The sequence below is a fragment of the Elephas maximus genome, chromosome 15 (assembly GCF_024166365.1).
Source record: "Elephas maximus indicus isolate mEleMax1 chromosome 15, mEleMax1 primary haplotype, whole genome shotgun sequence".
In the NCBI taxonomy this organism is placed as follows: Eukaryota; Metazoa; Chordata; class Mammalia; order Proboscidea; family Elephantidae; genus Elephas; species Elephas maximus.
Window position 1 is genome coordinate 29,833,989 of NC_064833.1, and position 23,116 is coordinate 29,857,104.

The window sequence follows — 23,116 nt, forward strand, 5'->3', positions numbered from 1 at the left end:
CTTCCCTTTATTCTCATAAAACAGTTATACCAGAGATAACCAAAGGGGATTATTGCACAGTTCAGAATAATTTAAGATTGAACAAGCCTTCACTGTCATAAAATTTCTGGGCAATCTCTATCACAGGAACAATTGCCTGTATTTTTCTGGCCCCCTTTCATCCCAAACCCATTTCCATCTCTAATCTTCATCCAGGAGGTAGGGGTAGGGATGGATCTTGCCCTTCTTTCCAAGCATGCTAATTACATTTTCTCCCCTAAGAAAAAAAAGAAGGAAACCCTGTTGGTGTAGTGGTTAAGAACTATGGCTGCTAACCAAAAGCTCAGCAGTTCAAATCCACCAGGCGCTCCTTGGAAACTCTATAGGCAGTTCTACTCTGTCCTCTAGGGTTGCTATGAGTCAGAATTGATTCGATGGCAATGGTTTTGGTTTTGGTTTTTTAAATAAAACTACAGTGCTCTCTTAAAAAGATTTAACCCTCCCCTTCAGCTGACTCAGATTGCAGTCAATTTTTAAAATAACATTTTTTGATACGCTTGCATTCAATATTCAAATGCTATATAAGCCTGGGATAATATTAATGACAAATTAGCTTTTTCTTTATTGACACAAAGTGTATATTTGTGTTGAAAAGCATCTCCTGGTTTGCTATTGAGAATCATTAATCATCTTGAAATAAATAAATAAACATGTCATATCTTTCAGCCCAAAAGTAGGCTACCCAGAGTTGCCCACTGGAGAAGTAGTTTGATTGCAAACCAATGCCTACAATTCAGGGCGTTCATACTGTAACTTTTCATTTGGGGCTTTTGTTTGAAGGCATGTTTTTCTCTGTCCAAAGTTCCTATCTTGCATGTCCTATCTCTCTGAACAGTTACATGAGCCTCTGTGCTGCTTTGCGTGGTGCATGCCTATTTTTTATAGACAACTTTAGGATTCTCCAAAGTGAAATTAATTTGCAGTATACAGTTTATATTATAAGTTAGAGCATCCTAAATTTACCTTCCTGGTGAAAATATTTCCAGACATTTTATAAGATTTCATACTATTCAAATAGACAAAAATCTAATTTCTTTGTAATTACTTAGCATGTTTTACCCTGCCACTTTCTTATTCTCTTATCTGTTTACTAAGACCCAAATCTTTTAATTTCGGCTGGAAGGAAGGAAATCAGATTGAAGAGTGATTTTTAATGCTAGGGCTTCTGCACAGGAACAGTAAACAGTCCTGTAGGTGAACCGGAACAGGCTTGGAAGGGAGGAATCATTTCTGCTGTCCAAAGGTTTCGGCTCCCCTCCTCGAGTATCACTGAGCAGGACTTGTCAGCTGTGCTGCTTTCCTTAATCCCTAAATTACCCACTCGAGTAAATTACACACCTCATAAATTCCTCACCTTCATGATACCAGTCATTTTTCAATTATTCCTTATTAATTAGCCCCAACAGTAGAAAAATTAGGCGTGAGAATACTTTAAGACTTTATTGATTGTATTTTCACTATTTTAGAATAAACAGGGCACAATATATCAATATATTTATTTTGAGTCATAATTTAGATGGCTGAAATAAGGTACCAAATCATTTCAAATGTTCTAAACTGAATTGTTTATTTTGGGGCTTGAGTCTTCCATCTCATCTGCCTATCTCACACACACACACACACACACACTCTGTCTCAATAAATTCTTGAGTTAGAGCTATTCAAAGGAAAAAAAAATTAGTTTCTTCCCTTTTTTCCCTTATAGACACATTAAAGATGTGAGATTTTACTTTATAGTGCTCCATATTTCATGTGTTTTGTGAGAAAACTGGTTCCTTTAAGATAATCGACATCTTAAATAGGTCAGGAGTAGCTCAGTAGCAAAAGGATGAGCAAGGTACTTCAAGTTAAAAAATAAGTGAAAAATTTGGGGTAGGGTTATAAAATAGTCACTTTAAAATCAGATCTATATGGTTCTACCTATATATGTTTAACCAAGAACTTTATATAATAATGTCTTGGTGTTTTGTTTTCCTCTTGAGGTTGTTTTAAGACAAAGGTATTATCTGTGAAGTACCTAATACGTAGGTTTTTTCTTTAAAAAAAAAAAACTAATTCCCTTCTGATTTCAAGCTGAGCACTCATAGGGACACTGGTTCCTGACTCTTTAGTACTTTGTCTCATTCTGAGAATATTTTTGTGTAATTTGGTTCCAAATAATTAATTAACCTTATTACAGAATTACCCCACTTACTTCCCACTACTCATGAAGAATTTCTACTAACTAGGTTTAAAATTATTATTTTTTTTAAACAGGAGAATATAATTAGAAATGGTGGCATAGCAATTTTGTGCTTTACTTCTATATTCTCAAATGTAGCAATTAATTACGATTACAGAAAAAGTAAATATAACATTATTATAATTAACATATATTCAACAAATATATTAGCCATTAGTTGATTTCTTGATATTGTTCCCTATAGCAGCTTAAATCAATGAAATTTTATTAAATACAACTTCCTATTAAATGCAAAACAAAATAAGAATAATGACAACACCAATGAACACTTGTGATTTTTTTAATCATTTAACTCCCCTTAACATACCCAAACATTTAACAAGTCTTATTCTCAGATCTACGGAAGAATTTTTTTGTTTTTTCCTCGTAATTCCTAAATTTTCTCAATATCTAACTCAGTATTTTCAAGCATCCTAAGCTTGTCTTCCTATTCCTTTTTCCATCCTCAACTCCTTAAACTCTGTCTAACAGTATCAGTTCTTCCAGAGAACATGTTGTTGTTGTTTTTGTTTTTAATTGATGAAGACTAAATTTGGTTTCAGAACAGGTTTGGATTACACCAAGAATGTTTTTAAAAAGAAAACAAAAATTTAATCAAATTAGATCCTATTTCATTTATGATATCATCTAGTGGTTCTACAAAGTTCATTTATCACAGCCAGTACATTGAATGTCATGAACAAATGAACACTAGGCTGAGACAATTCATGAGAAATTTATACAGCTATCTTAAAACACAAAATGAAAGACATTCAAATTATTGTGTAACCCTCTCCCAGTTTCCTTGTTATTATATTTTTATAGTTCTTAACTGCAAATCTGTGATGATTTTCTTTTTAAATTCACTCCCACTGAACAATGTTCTCTATATCAACAATTAAGGCTGTTATTCTATTAAGAATTAAGTTTCTTTATGTTTCAATTCAAAGTAATCTATAACTCCTCTGTGCATTGTAATTTGTTTGTTATCAGATGACTAGCTATCAAAGTAAAACTCCAATTTCAAAATTCAGAATAGACTGATAACAAAGTAACCAAATAATGGACTCACAATGGATAACTGCCTCATTATTTAAAGGACATAATGTGTTCCTATATATTTCCACCTCTACATTATATTGTTGTACAAGTTACTTTAGGCAAATGCAATATATTCTAGGTTGCAAAGCTAGAAGTAAGCTAAACTTATAAAAAGAATTTAATAAGTAAGTTGCTTAGCGAATATAACAGGTTTAACAAATTTAAAAACATTTCAATTGTACTAATTAAATGATAATAAAATATACATTTAATTTTGACTGCTATATATACCTTTAATTTTGACTACTATATGTCATGTTGGTAATTATATCACAGAGTTTATAATAAAATAGAGTTTCTTATTTGATTTATTATCCATCCAATTAGTTCTAGCTATTCATTTTGATCGGGTTTTCAGTTTTACTTGTTTTGTGGGGTTTTTTTGTTAGTTATTTTTTGTGTTTTTTTTTTTAGGAATAATGTGGTTTAAGCTTGTATCATATACTGGAAAAGACTGATAGTTGTGATGATAAGAGTGACTGAAAATGTATGGATATTCCAACTGAAAATTATTTTTTAAAAGTATACTGGAGACAGCTTAAGAAATAAAATACTAAAAATCAAATTGGAAGATGCCTTTTAAAGGGGTGAAAATGCATTATTAACTTTGAAGCATCCAAATATACTGGGTGCTCTTTTTTAAAGTTTTTAATTACCCTAGAGAAAAGGAAGATATTTTTGTCTTAAAATATATTCATTCTTTTATTTATCAAATTGATATTTATTGAAAGCCTATTATATGCAAAGCATTGACAAAACAGTTATTACACTACTTCGTGCAGCTTATAGACTCTTTGGGAAGACAATTGTCAAATAAGTGAACACAACTGTGTTCAGTGTCACAAAGGGCAAAGTAAATCATGGCAATATAGTAGTGAAACTAACCTCTACTGTGAAGTCAGGGAAGGTCTTCCTGTGGAAATATTTAAGCTGAAAACTGAAAGATATGTGGCAAAATCTTGGTGAAATTAGGAGAAGAATTTCCCAGGTTTAGGATCTTTCTGGGCAAGGGAATAAGATGCCCGGTTATTTTTTCCCCACAGCTAAAATCTCTAATCCAGACTCAGAATTCAGTATAACCTTAAAGTATAAGGAAAGAATACAAAATGCTGTTTATCAATATATATGTTGTCTACATTAAAAGTAGCTGTGATGATTGCATTTTATGAAATAATTGTATTTAAAAAAAATAGAAAACAGCAGCAGCAATGTTGTGTTGTTGTTGTGTGCCATCGAGTCAGTTCTGACTCATAGTCACACTATAGGACAGAGTAGAACTGTCCCATAGACTTTCCTAGGTTGTAATATTTACAGGAAGAGAATTTCAGGCCTTTTTTCCTGTGGAGCCACTGGTGGATTTGAACTACCTACCATTCAGTTAGCAACTGAGCACTTAACCATTGCTCCACCAGGGCTTCTTAACAGCAGTAATAACAACCAAAAATTGTAACAATGACATCAGTCACCACAGCATAGTGTTAACCGTCAGCGAGACTTGAGTTTAAGATCTGGCTCCGTCATTTAAGAAAATATAATACTATTTAAGTTCTGCAGGCATCAGCTTTCTCATCTGCAAAGTGGTTAATGTAATAGGACCTATGTTGTAGGGTTAGTGTAAAGATTAAATTAACTAATATATATAAGGCATTTAGCAGAGCTTCAGGCACTCAGTAAAATTAATGATATGTCATTATTACCCACTTATAATTAAAATTTCTGTTTTTAAATACAAACTATGTAAATTTTTAATGGCCTATCTTGGGTATCGTCAAAAAATAAACCTTATAAAAAACAGAAATCAGAATTGAAATATAGTTTGTTTGTTTTTTTAAGATGAGATCCTGGTTATTTGAATAAAATATATGTGTAAATCACAGTTTTCCATAAAAAATGAAAGTGTGAAAAAAAAAATTGGTGACTCCAAAAATATGTTTGGCTTAATGAGAAGCCTATTTATTTAGGAAGGATAATCTGGAACATTTGGAAGAAGTCTTTTTTACGAGAAACGAGTACATACACATAGCTTTAAATAATAATTTTCCACAGGAATAAGAGCTTATAAGTTTGGTATTCACAAATGGTGGGGTATTAAATGATATCATGGATATTAGATAAATTAAAGAAAAAAATATAAAGTAAAATGGTAAAAATTTAGGTGGTAATACAAGTAGCAATTTAAAGCATGACTTTCTTGTACAGTGTTATACTAATAAATCTATTTTCACGTGTCTCTGAATCTCAGATTTCAGACTGAACTGAATTATGATGTTCTGGAAGTTCATGACGGGCCAAACCTTCTGTCACCCTTGCTTGGATCTTACAATGGCACACAAGTGCCCCAGTTTTTATTTAGTAGCAGTAATTTTATATACCTTCTATTTACAACAGACAACAGCCGTTCTAATAATGGTTTCAAGATTCATTATGAAAGTAAGTAATGCCAAATTTTCTTTGATATCCCCCATCTGTTCTTTTCCCTATATTTGATATTACCATCATATCAATAAAAGAACTAGTAGTTTTATTTTTCAAAGAAATCATCAAAGCTTTCCTTGATGTATTAGACTACTAATGGTTTGAAAGGTGTGTGCTCTATTAAATTCTGCATAGATTTTCCAACATCTACGTAATACCATTATAAAAGGAAATAATACCAAAATGTCAGTGGTATCAAATAACAGTTCTTAAAAATGAGTTCATATACTCATTATTTGTGTACGGCTCTAAGAAATAGACGATAGGCAGTAAATGTCAAAGACTTAAATATGAACAATGACATATTATTTTAGTATTTATTTCATAAATTCAATCACTTTATATTCTACTCATCAAATTAAAAACACTTTCCATTTAAAATATTCAATTGCATTATTTTGAATAAACACTTAAAAATTCATTAACATTACAGAGAAAAAATACATATATAGTCAAATCTGGTTAGCAAAACTGGTCAAAGACGATTAAAGCAAGCTGTAAATCACAATGTTGGAATCAGCTTATAATAATCTCATGTAAAAGGTCATATTTTCTTTAAAAAGTATAAAATATTTCAAATTCATAAAAAAGTGTTAATTGATGCTGATATATACATACAATCAAAGCTTTTATAACCATCCATTTTTATTTTTTTTATAACCATCTTATATATTTATATGTGTGTGGATATACTCCATATTATGTATGAGTGCGTACATACCTATAGAAACTCACGTATGAATACATTTTCATCTGGAAATGCATTGACATGTACCTTTGATGAAAAACAATTTTTGTGAATGAATGTAGAAGCAAACAGCAGAGGATTATTGCCAGAAATTTATCTTTATATCAAGTACAGATATATAGATACTATACGCATACTCCTCATCTATCAACCATTTCAATATCCAACATTTTGTATTTAAGACAATAGTTAAAAATCTACCAACCGACTATTTTACACATTAATGGTATATGCCTGGTAATAAAGAATGCTGAGGAGTGAGTCAAGAGTAACGCTGGCTGTGGTGGTTATAGTTATGTGTCAACTTGGCTGGGTCATAATTCTCAGTGGTTTTACAATTTTGTAATGATGTAATTTGACAGTTATGTGATGATGTAGTCACGCTCCAGTTTGTGATCTGATGTGGTTATCCTCCATTTTCGCATAATGCCGATTTTCACATAATGATCTGGTCTTTGGAACCTAACCATGTTGATAAGTAGGAAGTGGGTATATTATTTCTCATATATTCCATCTTTTATTCTCACTGCCCCCAAACACAGAAGAAGATATTTCTGGATTTGAAATTTACTGTCTTATATTCTCTATTGAGTGTTTCTTATCAGTAAACATGTTTAATATACTTATGGATTTTTATAACAGTATTCAATATATATTCATTTTTTTTTTCAATATTCTTATCCACAATACTGTTTAATTGCATCATTTTTCCTTGTTTGGCGCACTGTGACAAGGAAGTGTACTTCCAAAATATTGTAAAACTCAACAAGCAGATTTGTACATACTTGGTAATTCATATGAACTAAAAAACTAACCTAGAAGACCTTAATTGATATCTTTAGTTGAACATATATGTGTTAAAGCTGAGTCACAGTGAGTCATTTTTTGAAATCTATCTCAAAATTAATTTTTAGAACTTTTATTAACAGTTAATTTATATCAGTACAGTACAAATGTGGTATAGTTCACTGATGTGCTCTATGCCCAGTAAATCACATTCAATTCAACTCCATTCAGGGCCTGTGATCTCTATCATGTGCCAGACACAGGGCTATTGTTTTAAGTGAAGTCATGCGCACAAAGTGTCAGCATAAAGATTGATGTGCAATAATCTCTCAATAAATGGCAGCTCTTAGGTTTTTTTTCCAACAAAAACTAATCAAATGAGAAATCCAGCTCAAACGGATACCTTTAGTAAGCAAGTTTGTCACCTTGTCGACATACTCGAAGTTATCATAGAGGACTAGTGTCTAAAACCACAAGTGAAACTTAAGAACTAAGAGAGCCTGGTGTTGATCAGAGACACACTTGATACTGCTTTTGCTCACATCTGACCAGGAGGCAGTAACTTTGTATTTAAATTAGTTTACAAGAGATCTATTTATCTCATTTTTATTCTATGAATCTTGTGAGTTATTTACTATTGTGAAATAATCTCCAATCTTTTCTTATCAGGGAAACAAACAAAACAAAAATCTTTTCTGCCAATAGTCTCTTAGTAAATTTTCTAAGCAGATGGTAACTGAACTCTCTTTTTTATTATTATTTTGTTTTGTTCTTGTTGAGAATATACAAAGCAAAAGTACACTAATTCAATAATTTCTACACGTACAATTTAGTGACATTGATTGTGTTTTTTGAGTTATGTAACCATTCTCACTCTCCTTTTCTGAGTTGTTTCTCCTCTATTAAAATAAACTCATTGCACCCTAAGATTCCTGTCTAATCTTGTGAGTTGCTATCGTCAATTTGATCACGTACAGATAGTTCTTAAAAGAGCACAATCCTCAAGGAAGATATTTTTTACTAGTCAAGCTAAATTATTGTTTGGTTTTAAGAAGACTTCAGAGGATATTTTTGGTTTAAGTTTTAAAAATTATCTCAGGGCGATAGTTTCAAGGGTTTACCCCACCTCCATGACTTCAGGAAGTCTGGAGTCCATGAGAATTTGAAATTCTGTTCTTCATTTCCCCTCTTTCGATCTGCATTCTTTTATTGAATCTTTGATCAAAATGTTCAGGAATGGTAGCTGGGCACCATCTAATTCTGGCCTCATGGCAAAGGTGGCAGTTGCTTATGGGGGCAATTAGTCACATGTTGTATCTCCTCCTCTTATTCCTAATTCTTCTTCTTAGCTGATTGTGTAGTTCCTGGGGTCTTAAAAGTTTGCAGTCATCCAAGTCACAATAATTGGTCTCTCTTTGCCTGAACAAAAATGTCTTTTTAAATGAGCCACTCACAAACCTAAAAATTAGTAGTTACGTATTAAAACATTAAAGATGTACTTCACATTTAATTTTTTTTTTTTTTTTAACTATATACATGAGAAGAAAAAAAAATCTGTCTCCAATGAAAATGCTATGGGAAGGGCTTCTTGCAACACTACCATTGCTTGTACTCCAAGTTACCATTTTATTCCCCTTCCCAGGGCAATTTTTAACCCTACTATCCATTCCTCTGGGGCCCTGATGGCTCAGTGGTTAAGAGCTTGGCTGCCAACGAAAAGGTTGACAGTTCAAATTCAGCAACCACTCCTTGGAAACCTTATGGGGGCAGTTCTACTCTGTCTTATAGGGCTGCTATGAGTAGGAATGGACCCCACAGCAACAGGTTTGGTTTGGTTTCCATTTCTCTGAAAATAGGGAGATTGCAAAGAGTCTACTATAATATTATTATTAATTTTCAAAACATATTAAAAATAGCAACAACAACAATATAGTGTAGAATTTAAGAAAATAAACCTTTTTTTTGTTTTGGTATAGTTTTTTTTTTTTTTTCTTTAAGAACGATCACTCTGTAAATTATGTGGTATTGTTTGAAATCTTCTTAGATATCTAAATATTATATAAAACATTAAAATTATAAATGGATACAAAACCAAATCTTAGATGCAAATGCCCATCTCCAAAGATATATTTTTTCTTATACATGTATAGATACAATTCTCTTTTCCAATTATGGGAAATGGTTGACATCTAAAGGAAAGTACAGCTTAAAGAGTAGTTGTTATACTTAAAGTCAGTATACATGGAGTAGGGCTAGAGAGATCAAAACTTAAAATGTTCAAATATTTTTATTAATGGAATGAGTAAATAAGCAGAAAGCTTATTTTGACATTACATTTTTTGAAAAAAAACCGCTCTAGAAATTAATGAGAAAATGGTCATGCCATGTGATAGAATGCTAATGTGGACTTTTGAAAATTTTGTACACTGTCAAAATTTAAGAATCTTGTGACACTACTTAATTACCAATTACATGGTAATTTTTAATAACAAATTTTTGTTGATAAATCATATTGATATTTGGCTACCCCAATCTTTCACATTTTCTCAACATTGCTACATTTTTATTGTCATAAGTTATTTGCTTGTCAATCAATTAGGAAATATGTCTTTAGAACTTATTCTGTGATTGCTGAATCTACACAGCATGGTGAGAGAAACTGGAGAAATGCATTATTTTGTGTCATTTTTCAGTTCAGGAGAAAAGGGCAAATGAAATTATTAACCCTGAATTATTCACTGACCTTTATTCTGAGTAATACAAAAACCATTAAAAACATTTTTGGGTAATGAAATTTTCATGATTTTGCTTTGACCATAAGTAACATTGCATATGACTTCTTCAAACCCCTATTTCCTTTATTGCATAAGATTTCACTACACTATTAAGAGTTTTGGCTAAAGAAAAGTTATATGAGAGCTGGAACATTTGAAGAAGACCAAGACTTGAAGGAGAAGGGTCTGAGCTTGTTCGTGAAAATAGAGATGATTGCATAGGTTAAGATGGCAACTGAGGGTATTTGTAAAGAGAAAGAAATCAATGTACACAGCGGCATAAAACTTGTAATTAGAATAATGCATTAAAGGGGTAGTGAGGAGACTTACTTGACTGGAATAAAGAGTGAACATTGGAGGTAATGGTTAATTAAGAATAGTAGGGTCCAATTTGGTAGTCTTAAATTTAAAGGTGATAACATTGAACTTGGTATCATATATAAGCAATGAAGTAACATGCTTTATGGATTTATATGGCAACAACTGTGTATAGAATAGATTGTTGTTGTTAGGTGCTGTCAAGTCAGTTCCAATTGATAGTAACCTTGTGTACAACAGAAGGAAACACTGCCCAGTCCTGCTCCATCCTCACAATTGTTGCTATGTTTGAGCCCATTGTTGCACCCGCTGTGTCAAACCATCTCTTTGAGGGTCCTCCTCTTTTTTGCTGACCCTCTATTTTACCAAGCATGATGTCTTTCTCCACAGACTGATCCCTCCTGATAATATGTCCAAAGTATGGGAGACATAGTCTTGCCATCCTTGCTTCTAGAGAGCACTTGGGTTGCTATAGATTAGAGATGAAAAATATGGAAAGAAAATGCAGGAATTATTGTTTTATAGACTTGAAGTGATGAAGGCCATAAATAATGTAAGGGAAGTAGTAAATGACATTATGCTTTACTATACAAAGTGTAGATTTCAAATATATTTTGCAGAGAAAAAAAGAATGACAGGGAGTCAAAGACAGATGAGGGTTCAAAGCATTGGGTGCCAAAAACTAATGGTCACATTGACTGAGAAGAGGAATCTTGCAGGAAAAGGTAGCTGGGATGAAGATGAAATGTTCTCTTATATTTTTCTTTCTCACCCAAAGCAGCAACATTTAAATGAAACCAAATGCTGTATAACCCACTGCCATCGAGATAGAACAGATCTGTCCCATAGGGTTTCCAAGGAGCAGCTGGTGGATTTGAACTGTCTTTTGGTTTGCAGCCCAGCTCTTAACTACTGTGCCACCAGGGCTCCAAATGCTATATATATATAAAATGTGTATATATATAAATGTTTATTATGTATATATATATATAACACATGAGAAAATATTTATTTGTGTTAGTTACCCAATTAAAAAAAAAAAGCTGAACAAAATACTGAAAAAAAAATGATGTTTAATTTTAAAGAAGCAGATTGTATATTTTAAGTACAAGCAGTCCCCAGGTTATGAATGAGATTCATTCCTATACATGTATTTAAGTTGAATTTGTAGGTAAGTCAGAGCAGGTGCATGCAGTTCTTATTTAGCCTCACTTTAGTTCACTAGGAAACACTGGAGGCACAGCAGTTAAGAGCTATGGCTGCTAGCCAAAAGGTCGGCAGTTCAAATCCACCAGGTGCTCCTTGGAAACTCTGTGGGGCAGTTCTACTCTGTCCTATAGGGTTGCTATGAGTCGGAATCAACTCTATGGCAAAAGGCTTTTTTGTTTATTTGTTTAGTTCGCTATGGGTTGGAATTGACTGATGACAATGGCTTTGGTTTTGGGTTTAGTGCGAGAAGAGGCTTGAAGCCTTTTCAGTGATTTAAAAGCTGCAGGTGCGGTGAGTGCAGGTGACTGTGATGAAGAATTTGTTGGGAGTAGAGGCTGGTTTAGTGGTTTCAAAGTGAGGACAGATTTACATAATATTAAATGGTAAGTATGAATTGTCTATAACTGGGTCAATTCTAACCTGGGGACTGCCTGGATATATAAAACTATATTTTTAGTATTTTGTTTAGCTTCTTTTTGAAATTAGGTAGCTGGTATGAATAAAATGTTTTCTCATATGAATGTGTTTTTAATATAATTATACAACTTTGAAGATACCAATTACTATATTTTTGAAATATAGTTTATTCATTATTTAAATCTTCTATTTAGGAAAAATAAGATAATTATTTATTATACCTTATATCAGTGGTTCTCACCTTATATGTGTATCAGTACATAACTGGGGCAATTTTGCAACAGAGAGGAACTTTGGCAAATACCTATAGATGTTTTTCGTTGTCACACTAGAGACTGCTACTGGCATCTAGTGGGTAGAAGCCAGGATACAGCTAAACATTCTACAATGTACAGGACAGTTCCCCCCAACGAAGAATTAGCTAGTCTGAAATTCCAGTAGTGCCAAGTTTGCAAAACTATACCTTAGGGAAAAAGCATGGTCATACTATTAGGGGGAATGCTATTGATTGTAAGTCACAGAGAAGATTATCACTAAGAAAAATCAAAGTACACTACAGACTATTGAAAACTCATACAAGTAGTTGCCAGAGCAATTAGGTTGTTTTACTTAGAAAAGTACTGGTGTAATTAGAAAAAAAAAAAAAAGAGGTACTGAAATATACTTTAAGTTTTTTAAATATATATTTTTTAAATTATAAACTTCTAATTTAAAAATTGTTTAAAAATTTTAAACACATTGTAAGTATTAAGTATAATGTTGAATACTCCAAAAAAAAAAAAAAAACCAAACCCAGTGTAATGTTGAATACTATTACACATAAATTATTTTACTTTGAGTATAATATTTGTTATAGCTAAGGAATCAAGTGTTTCCTAAACAATAAAATAGAATTTTAATGATAAAATGAATTTCAGTTAGGCATCCTTTTAGTGTCTAAGTGAGGCCAAGTTTATAAAATATTTATAAATATGCCTGGAGCATAATAATATTCATTACTTTGTTTAAAATAATCTTAAAAATAAAAGCTAAGAATACAAAATATGTTAGATAATTATACATTTTTATCAGGTCTTATATAATTAAATGGCTGAATTTGATGCTTGTTGGTAGAAAATGTCAAAAAAAAATTTTAAATGTATTGCTGATTTTTTAAAAACAATACTACAAGCATACAAACGATTGCTAAATCATCACGAGCAATCATTTTAAGAAATAGGAACCCTTTTCAGCAAATCTGATTGTCCTCAATCTCTGTGTTGTATTTCCTTTGTTTCCCAGGTGTTACAGTGAACACGTATTCTTGCTTAGACCCTGGCATACCAGTACATGGCCGTCGTTATGGTCAGGATTTCTCCATCGGTTCTACTGTTTCATTTAGTTGTGACCCAGGATATAGACTGAGCCATGAAGAGCCTCTTCTTTGTGAAAAAAACCACTGGTGGAGTCACCCACTTCCAACTTGTGATGGTAAGAATTCATTCAGTATGCAAAACATGCTGATTTATAAACAAAAAATGAAATTGGCATAGTCTTTATAAAATGAAGTTCAATGTAACTATAAATGTTTCATACTTTTTGAACAATACCTTGAATTTTGACAACTTTATGTTATCAAACCAATAATAAAATAAAGAGCATTGATGATAACAATGATAAATGTATTCTTTAAATATACTGATATAGCCATTTTAAATACATATTGTATAATTGAACCCTTTGACAGGATTGTATTAAAATGCCAAATTGGTCTGAGATGGATGCACTGAAGTAATGGGGCATTTGCCTCCTCCCCTGGAAGGCATCATCGACTATTCCAAATGGCAGATGAATCTGTCCCCCCAAATTTCTCCTTAGCTATAAAACACCATGGCAGTTTATCCAGACTGCCTGTGGTTCCTGGTTATAATAAATTTTATACTAATGTCGTTGCTGCTTCTTTGTTTCAAGGAGAATAAATCAGAAAGGATTTATTTTCTGGGAAACACATAGAAAGTAGTTCCCCTAAGATCGGAATGTACTTTCCTACTTACTCCTTAAAGCACACATAATGTAAAAAAAAAAAAAAAAAAACTATGTGTAATTTAATTTTTGGCTTTAATTTCTATGTGTAGCACTATTTCCAGCTTCTATACTTCTTCTTTTTCAAGGCCTATGCACACGTCCACTATTACACTGCCTCCCACCTACATTTTCCACAATAATAAAATTCTTTAAAATGCAAGCACAATCCTAGACTTGTTTTTCTTTCTTCAGTGATGACATATATTTATTTTAAGGGTTTTCTATAAAAAACAAATATAGCTGTTTAAATAGTTTATGGATACTCTGAAATACTTGGAATGTAGTTCATGTAGTAAAGGACGTTACTCTTTTCTGCTCTCAATTATGTCATATAAAAGGAGTTCTTTGAATTCAATTGTTTTCTGTGTACCTAGGTTTATGAATAAAAATTGATTCTTTATAATTTCATCATCTGTCACTATCGACGAAGGATCCTTGAACCTCAAGTCAGAAATAGTTCAGTTATCATTTCATACTATTTAGGAAATCTGATACCTTATCTTTCAGCCTTCACTTCTTAGTGGGTCTCTTTGCTTCCTTTCTTGATCCTTTTAGTCTGCTTTCCACAGACCAACCAAAGTAATCCTTTTACAACTTCTAGCTGAACCTTTCTCAGAACATTCTTTCATTTTCCTTACAAGCAGAATAAAATCCAAATATGGAACCTAATAGCCCCAGGGGATCTGAGTCCTAACTGCTTCCCACACCTCATCTCTCATCACCCTCCCCTTCATTACTGCCACTCCATTCCAGCTATGTGCCTTCCCTTGCTGCTTTTCAAAAATGAGATATAACGCCTCTTTAAACTCTCTCACCCCCACACTTTCTTCTTTCTTCCTGAAGCATTATTCTCCCATATAGTCACATGACTAACCTGCTACTTTCATTTGCTGGTCACTTAAACATCATCTCACTGATTATATAAAATAGTAACTCCACCCTGCTGGTGCAGTGGTTAAGAGCTCGGTTGGCTGCCCAGCAGCTGCTCCTTGGCAACCCTATGGGGTAGTTCTACTCTGCTGTATAGGGTCACTATGAGTCGGAATCAACTTGATAGCAATGGTTTTTTTTTTTTTTTTTTTTTGGTTTGGCCATGTAGCTTATATTTTTCTTCATAATATTTGCCATTTCTGATGTTATCTTTAACTATTTGTTTGTAGTCTGCTTTCCTACCAGAATATAAGCAGTTTACCATTGTATCCTTAATGTCAAGAACAGGTCCTGTCAGATAGTAGGTGCTCAATAAATATTGGTTGAATGAATGAAAGAAGTGAATGAACTATACATTCCAGCCTTAGGGGAACATTCACTATATTGTGATTTTGGATATATACTTTCTGTCTTTTGCCTTCATTAATGTTGCTCCTTCCTCCTGGAATGTCCTAGCCCTTCCCTCAACTATGTTTATCAAAATGCTAGCCAATCTTTAAAGGCGAGTGACTAGATTATGTCTTCCTTGGACAAAACAACTGGTGTGCTCTCTACTTTTCCTAGACTCCATAGTTCTCTCCTTGAATATTTCTTGCAGCAACTTTTGCTATCTTAAAACCACCTACTGATTAAAAATAAGCAAACAAAAAATTGTGATGGGATTTGTAGTAGGTGAATATGCCCATACTCCATTGCAATATTCAGAGTATTTTGATGAATCCCAAAATTTGATGTCTGTTTTAGATATAGACAGGATAGCACTGCCTAGGTGTATATCACTACCAAGGGCAAGGTGGAATTTTATAGGCCTGGGAAATTACATGCACAGGCTTAGCTTTTGAGGAGACATTATGATTCTAAAACTCGTGGATACTTGTCATTATTTGACAAAACAGTGATAATATATGGCAAAAATCAGAGAAAAAAAAAACCTATCAGCCAAGATCATCATTGTGATGTTATTATACCACTGTAATGTGATTACATTGATTCTAAAAGCATAATATGGCTTTAAAAAATGAAAGAAAATTGAAAACTTCAGTAATACTACCAACGAAGGTCTGTAAGTCTTTGAACAGGAGCCCAGTTCACCAAACCATACGTACTAGGTAATATTTTGGTAATAAATGGGATTGGAAGAATAAACTCACTTTGAAGGCAGGCAGCCTATAAGACAATTCCAAAAGAGATACAGGTTAAGAACTTGGATGGAATAAAATATGTAATAAAGGGATGTGTGTTTTTATTCTTTCTTTTTTTTTTATAAATAACTCCAAGCCTATCAGCTTAACTACTTCTAGGAACTGCAGACATATTACTTATAGTAAGGTCAGTGTAGAATAGCAGTCAGGTTATCTCACTTCTTTTCCTAGTCAGCATTGCTACTTGGAAGAAATCATGGATGAGACAGGGACAAAACTGACTTTTCTGGTTTCCTCAGTAAGCTGGGCAAGGATCAAGGCAGACAAGGTGACGTGTTGCCTTCATGTTTCCTCCTGCCCTTGCTCATATCCAAGAGGGCTGGGCTCTCCAAAGGGAATAAAATAAGGAGTGAACATCTGCTTCCATTAGAATATAAAGTTTTACTTGGTCTCCTCTAATTTTTCATAGTGATAACATTTTCTGACATGCTCTAAGCACTGATGTTTGTCGAATGTGGTAAAAGATATTCTAAACTGTGATTTGTGAAAATTGAATTAAATTTTAATGAATTCGATTGCAGTTCATAAACATTTATTTATTTGTATTATCTTGGGGTATCTACTTACAAATCTATATCTCCTGTTTTAATTCATGGTAATTCCCAAAGAATTGCAGAGTGCAGAAGCAGCATTCACAACTTTACAACTTAGCTTCAATTTTTAAAAAGGAAGCCTATGAAGTATAAGACATAACCCTTTAGAAGAAAAAAAAACCCTTTAGGAACCTATAATTAACAATTTATTTTCCTAATATTAATAAGAGGGGCTGCTAAACAATTAACTACTCATGTTTAAATCACACCAAATTGATGCAAATTTTGCTGATAATTAGAAATGTATAAGTACATACTTCAAATTCAAATGTGGAAAGTTGAACCAGTATGAATTCTAAGAGGCTATTAAATACCTTTTTCTTCTCTGGTGTTGCAATGAAAAAAAATGATTTCCTAGTGTTGGAAGAGGTCTTTACACACTCCTGTCATTGCCAGGAAGTAGCACAGGCACAAAGAAATTGAACTCATCCTATTTCAAGAGAGGAGATAAGAGATTTGTTCAGGCTCTGCCTCTCTAAACTGGGAATGATCACATGACCATCTCTTTGTATTTTCAGCATTATGTGGAGGAGATGTTAGAGGCCCTAGTGGAACAATCTTATCACCTGGCTACCCTGAATTTTATCCAAATTCTCTGAATTGTACATGGACTGTTGACGTAACCCATGGAAAAGGTAATATGCCACAGGCAATGATAATTGGACTATCTTCTGAATTTTCATTTCATCTATTTCTATTTCATTATGTTCTTTACAATGTCATTTTGCGTGAACAAAAACAGATCATTACTAAAATGTGCCATAAACAAAATTTGAGTAAATGCTGCAGAGGATTATTTACTTTTCTGTAGTAGTATTATATGTTCATGTTTTTAGAAAAATGGTTCTATAAAAGATATTTATTTTTTTATATATTAAAATAATGTTATTTGGAATTTTCATATCAACGAAACATCAAACAGGGTGGCTTTTGTCTCTGGCTTTGTGTTAAGAGATCCATTTCACAAGTTCAAAGGGGACTAAAAAGGTGATATGAAATGCTGAGCCAATTTTAAAAGACAGTGTACTTGTTTTAAAAATGCTTATGTTTATTACAATTTATTCCTTATATAAATTTATAACCCCTCTAAGAAATACTTGTGTCTCTAATTCCCTAATACAGAACTGCAGATGTATTTCACAGAACTGGAGTGTAAAATTGCAGTCTGCATTCAGTAGATGTTAGTAAATATCCCTTGATCCCTTGATCAAACAGATAAAAAGTCCTGCGGTGCTAAACACATTAATTCATGCAATGCATCCAAACTGCTAAATTAGCAATGGAATTGATCACGGTAACAACTTAATGGGAAAATGGCCATCCTGATAGATCAAAACAAAAATAGATTAAAATTATTTACCCGGAGGAGGCGGAGCCAACATGGCACGATAGAAATAAGCACCACTCCATCCCTCCATAGCAAAGACCTGAAAAACTAAAACAGTGACAAACGTCAATCCCAGAACTCTGAGTGTCAAATGAAGAGATAAAGAACTTAACCAGGCACCAAATGGAATAAGAAACCGACAGAGAACAGAGAGCAAGGAGAGATACAGAATGAAAGCCCCCATCAGCTAGGACACTCAGATTCACCATCTTAGATTTCTCAGCCACTGAGATCGGTGGACAGAGAGTACAGGAAGTCAGCGTCATGGAGCTCCCAGCAGGAGACAGAGCACCCAGTAACCAGCCATACATGCAGTCCTACCCCTCACCCCCCACCCCCCTACTCCCCACCCTTCTTCGTTCTTGGCCTCTGCAGCTTCCCGGGGGGCCACTGTCGCTCTGCTAGGGAGGCACCGGCTATGTGCTGCTTGGATTTGCCCGGCCTACACCGGCCAGCTCCTCCAGTGGCATTTTTTTGATATGGCTGTTGCTTTTTTGGCTACTTTTGGTTTCTTCTTTCTCTCTCTCACCTTTTTCTGTTCCTTTCTCTTGAACACCTGACTCCTGGTAACATCGCTGCTTCTTGACAGGCTTTGAAGCACCACTCTGCTGGGGAACTGCTTTTCCCAAGTCTGTGCAGCCATGCCAGTGGTATCCCTGGGGGGCTTTTTTTTTCTCTTTCTTTTTTTCCTTTTTGTTTTTCTTCATTTTTTGGTTTCTTGTCTCTCTCTACTTTCCTTCTTTTCTGGTTTCCTAAATACGTGCCTCTCTGTGCCATCTCTGCCCAGTGGTTTTCAAACAGGGTGTTATTTGGTTTCCATGTAACTGATTTTTTTTTTTTCCTTACTCTTCCTGTTGTTCATAAGATTTCACTGGCTAGTGCTTTTCAGAAGTAGCCTGCTGGGTCCTTCTTCCTAGTCTGTCTTAGTCTGGAAGCTCAGCTGAAACCTGTCTTCCATGGGTGACCCTGCTGGTATTTGAATACCGGTGGCATAGCTTCTAGCAACACAGCAACACGAAAGCCCCCACAGTACGACAAACTGAGAGCCATGGAAGCAGCAGTCAAGAAATCAAAAGATGCATTGCATTGGGTAAATCTGCTGCAAAGGACCTTTTCAAAGTGTTGAAGAGCAAAAATACCACCTTGAAGACTAAGGTGTGCCTGACCCAAGCCATGGTATTTTCAATCGCATCATATGCATGTGAAAGCTGGCAACGAATAAGGGAGACCGAAGAAGAAATGACACATTTGGCAAAGAATATTGAATATACCATGAACTGCCAAAAGAACGAACAAATCTGTCTTAGAAGAAGTATAACCAGAATGCTCCTTAGAAGCAAGGATGTCGAGACTGCGTCTTACATACTTTGGACATGTCAGGAGGGATCAGTCCCTGGAGAAGGACATCATGCTTGGCAGAGTACAGGGTCATTGGAAAAGAGGAAGTCCCTCAAGGAGGTGGATTGACACAGTGGCTGCAACAATGAGCTCAAGCATAACAACGGTTGTAAGGATAGCTCAGGACTGGGCAGTGTTTTGTTCTGTTGTGCATAGAGTCACTATGAGTGGGAGCTGACCGAAGGGCACCTAACAACAACAACAGCTTCCTGTTGTTAATTTCTACTTTGATGGCATTGTGATCAGAGAAGATACTTTGTATCTTCACGGTGTTTTAGATTTTGTTGAGGGTTGCTTTGTGGTCTATGATGTTTTCTATTCTGAAGAACGTTCCATGTGCATTGGAAAAGAATGTGTACTTTGTAGCTGTTGAGTGGAGTGTTCTATTTATGTATATGAGGTCAAGCAAACCACAATAAGATACCCTTTGTCATGGATTGAATTAAGTCCCCCCAAAAATGTGTGTGTCAGTTTGGCTGGGCCATGATTGTGTGGTTGTCCTCCATTTCGTGCCTGCAATTTTAGGGTGGGGTTGTAACACCACCCTTAACCAGGTCACATCCCTGATCCAATGTAAAGAAAGTTTCTCTGGGGTGTGGCCCGCACCACCTTTTATCTCTCAAGAGATAAAAAGGAAAAGGAAGCAAGCGTACCACCAATAGAGCAGCACCAGAAGCAGAGCACATCCTTTGGATGTGAGGTCCCTGCACTGAGGTGCTCCTAGTCCAAGGGAAGACTAATGAGAAGGACCTTCCTCTGGAGCTGACAGAGACAGAAAGCCTTCACCTGGAGCTGGTGCCATGAATTCAGACTTCTAGCCTACTGAACTGGGAAAGAATAAACTTCTCTTTGTTAAAGCCATTCACTTTTGGTATTTCTGTTATAACAGCACTAGATGACTAAGACACCATCTCATCCCAGCATTACTGGCACAAATCAAGAAAACAGAAAATAAATGTAGGAGAGGTACAGGGAGATTGGAACTCTTATGCACTGCTGGTGGGTATGTAAAATGATATGGCCATTCCGGAAAACAATATGGCAGTTCCTTAGAAAGCCAGAAATAGAAATACCATAATATCCAGCAATTCCGCTACTAGGAATATATTCTGAAGAAATAAGAGCCATTAGACAAATAGACGTATACACACCCATGTTCATTGCAGCATTGTTCACAATAGCAAAAAGGTGGAAACAACCTAGGTGCCCATCAACAAATGAGTGGAAAAACAAACTATGGTACATACACACAATGAGATACTATGCAACGATAAAGAACAATGATGTATCTGTGAAGCATCTCACAGCATGGATGAATCTGGAGGGCATTATGCTGAGTGAAATAACTCAATCGCAAAAGGACAAATATTGTATGAGACCACTACTATAAAAACTCATGAAAAGGTGTACACACAAAAAGAAACAAGCTTTGATGGTTGCCAGGGAGGGGAAGGACAGAGATAGTTTAGTAAAAAGACAATAGATAATTGATAACTTTGGTGAAGGATAAGACAGTACACAATACTGGGGAAGCCAGCACAACTTGCATAAGGGCAAGGTAATGGAAGCTCCATAAACACATTTAAACTCCCTGGGCTGAGGGCTATAGGGACCATGGTCTAGGGGAACATCTAGCTCAATTGGCGTAACATAGTTTATAAAGAAAACATTCTACATTCTGCTTTGGCAAGTAGCGTCTGGGGTCTTAAAAGCATGTGAGCAGACATCTAAGATACTCCATTGGTCTCACAAGCAAGGGAGAATGAAGAAAACCAAAGATGCAGAGGAAAGTTTAGTCCAAAGGACTTATGGACCACAACTACCACAGCCTCCATGAGACTGAGTCTAGCACAACTAGATGGTGCCCAGCTACCACCAGTGACTGTTCTGACAGGGATCACAATATAGGATCCCAGACAGAGCTGGAGAAAAATGTAGAACAAAATTCTAATCCACGAAAAAAGACCTGACTTACTGGCCTGACAGAGGCTGGAGAAAACTTGCGAGTATGGCTCCTGGACACCCTTTTAGCTCAGTAATGAAGTCACTTCTGAGGTTCTACCTTCAGCCAAAGATTAGACAGGCGCATAAAACAAAATGACACTAAAGGGGCACACCATCTCAGGGGCAAGGACTAAAAGGCGGGGGGGACAGAAAAGCTGGTGATTGGGAACCTAGGGTCAAGAAGGGAGCATGTTGACATGTCATGGGGTTGGTAACCAATGTCACAAATCAATATGTGTACTAATTGCTTAATGAGAAGCTAGAGTTTGTTCTGTAAACCTTCATCTAAAGTTCAATAATAAATAAAATAAATTAATAAAAAAACATAAGATTTTTTACTTGAAATTATATGTTAAACCTTTAAATGGAATTAATGTACTTTTTAAAAACTGGTTTTGAGAAGTAGACTTTCTTTTAGCTCTGTTGTTTGTTTTTGATATTTCTCTTATTGATATTTTTACTAATAGAAGATGTAAAAGGAAACCCAAAACAATCCAAAACAAAACATGTATAGCAATGAGATGAGGGTCTTACAATGCTGAAAATAAAAAACTTGTGTTTAATAAATTTAAATTCATTGAGATTTTATAAACGAGGATTACTTTTGATAAAACTATACATCATTTTATTCGGGGAGAGGATTATATAGGAATTGTAGTTAGTTATTGAGTAATTAGGATATTACTGAGAAAAGTGTTGTTAAAATTAGTATTCTGGTATTAAACAGATGGAATGAGGTAGAAGACTTTGTAAACTGGAATTTTTATTGTTCGCCGTAACACAAGACAATTAGCTGAAAGTTAAGCAAAGCATCCTATTATTCCAGTGTGCAGTGGATTAATGGAGTTTACAATAAGCTCCTTTATATTATACAAGAAATTGGAGGGCTACATACTGCTTGCTGTGTAAATAGAGGTTTAATTAACACTTAAGTTTTTGCATCTTCGCAGTTTGCAAGTGTTAATTAAATCCGTATTTACATGGCAAGGAAGGAAGACTTAGATGCCTTTCTTTTAAGAGCCAACAAAGTTTGTTTGAACTGCAACTATTTCAAAGTGTAGCCAAAGTTATATGAAGGATAATCTCTTAAAAAAGGGAGAAAATTTAGAGGGAATGTAGTCTAACTTTTCACCTAACACACCAATGTTTTCTACAGATAAACATGATGAACTGTTCTGATATGGGTAATTCCATTGATGGGAATTTAGTAATTGGGAAAATGCTCTGTGTTAGTACAGTTCTAATTGTTTGAAAATTATTTTACAATTGTCATCCCTGTTCTGCTCTCTGGAATTATACAAAAACCAACTTAATCCCTGCTGCAACCTAAATTTCTCAAATTCACCAAGTCATTTTCTGTGAGCACCTCGTTTTTTACACTCCTAACCCCAGGCCTTACCTTTTCTTCCCAGACTGAACACTCCCACCCAAAAAAAAACTCATTGCCATC

General features: G+C 34.6%; 1 protein-coding gene across 3 annotated transcripts in view; it reads left to right on the top strand.

Moving 5' to 3' along the window:
- CSMD3 (CUB and Sushi multiple domains 3) overlaps window positions 1-23,116 on the top strand; it is a 1,374,620-nt gene that overhangs the window by 892,191 nt on the left and 459,313 nt on the right. For all 3 annotated transcript variants that reach the window (XM_049854130.1, XM_049854131.1, XM_049854132.1), the window contains 3 exons: window positions 5,604-5,791; window positions 13,370-13,558; window positions 17,396-17,512. In XM_049854130.1, the coding sequence (XP_049710087.1) occupies window positions 5,604-5,791; window positions 13,370-13,558; window positions 17,396-17,512 (494 nt within the window). The remainder of the gene's footprint in view (window positions 1-5,603; window positions 5,792-13,369; window positions 13,559-17,395; window positions 17,513-23,116) is intronic.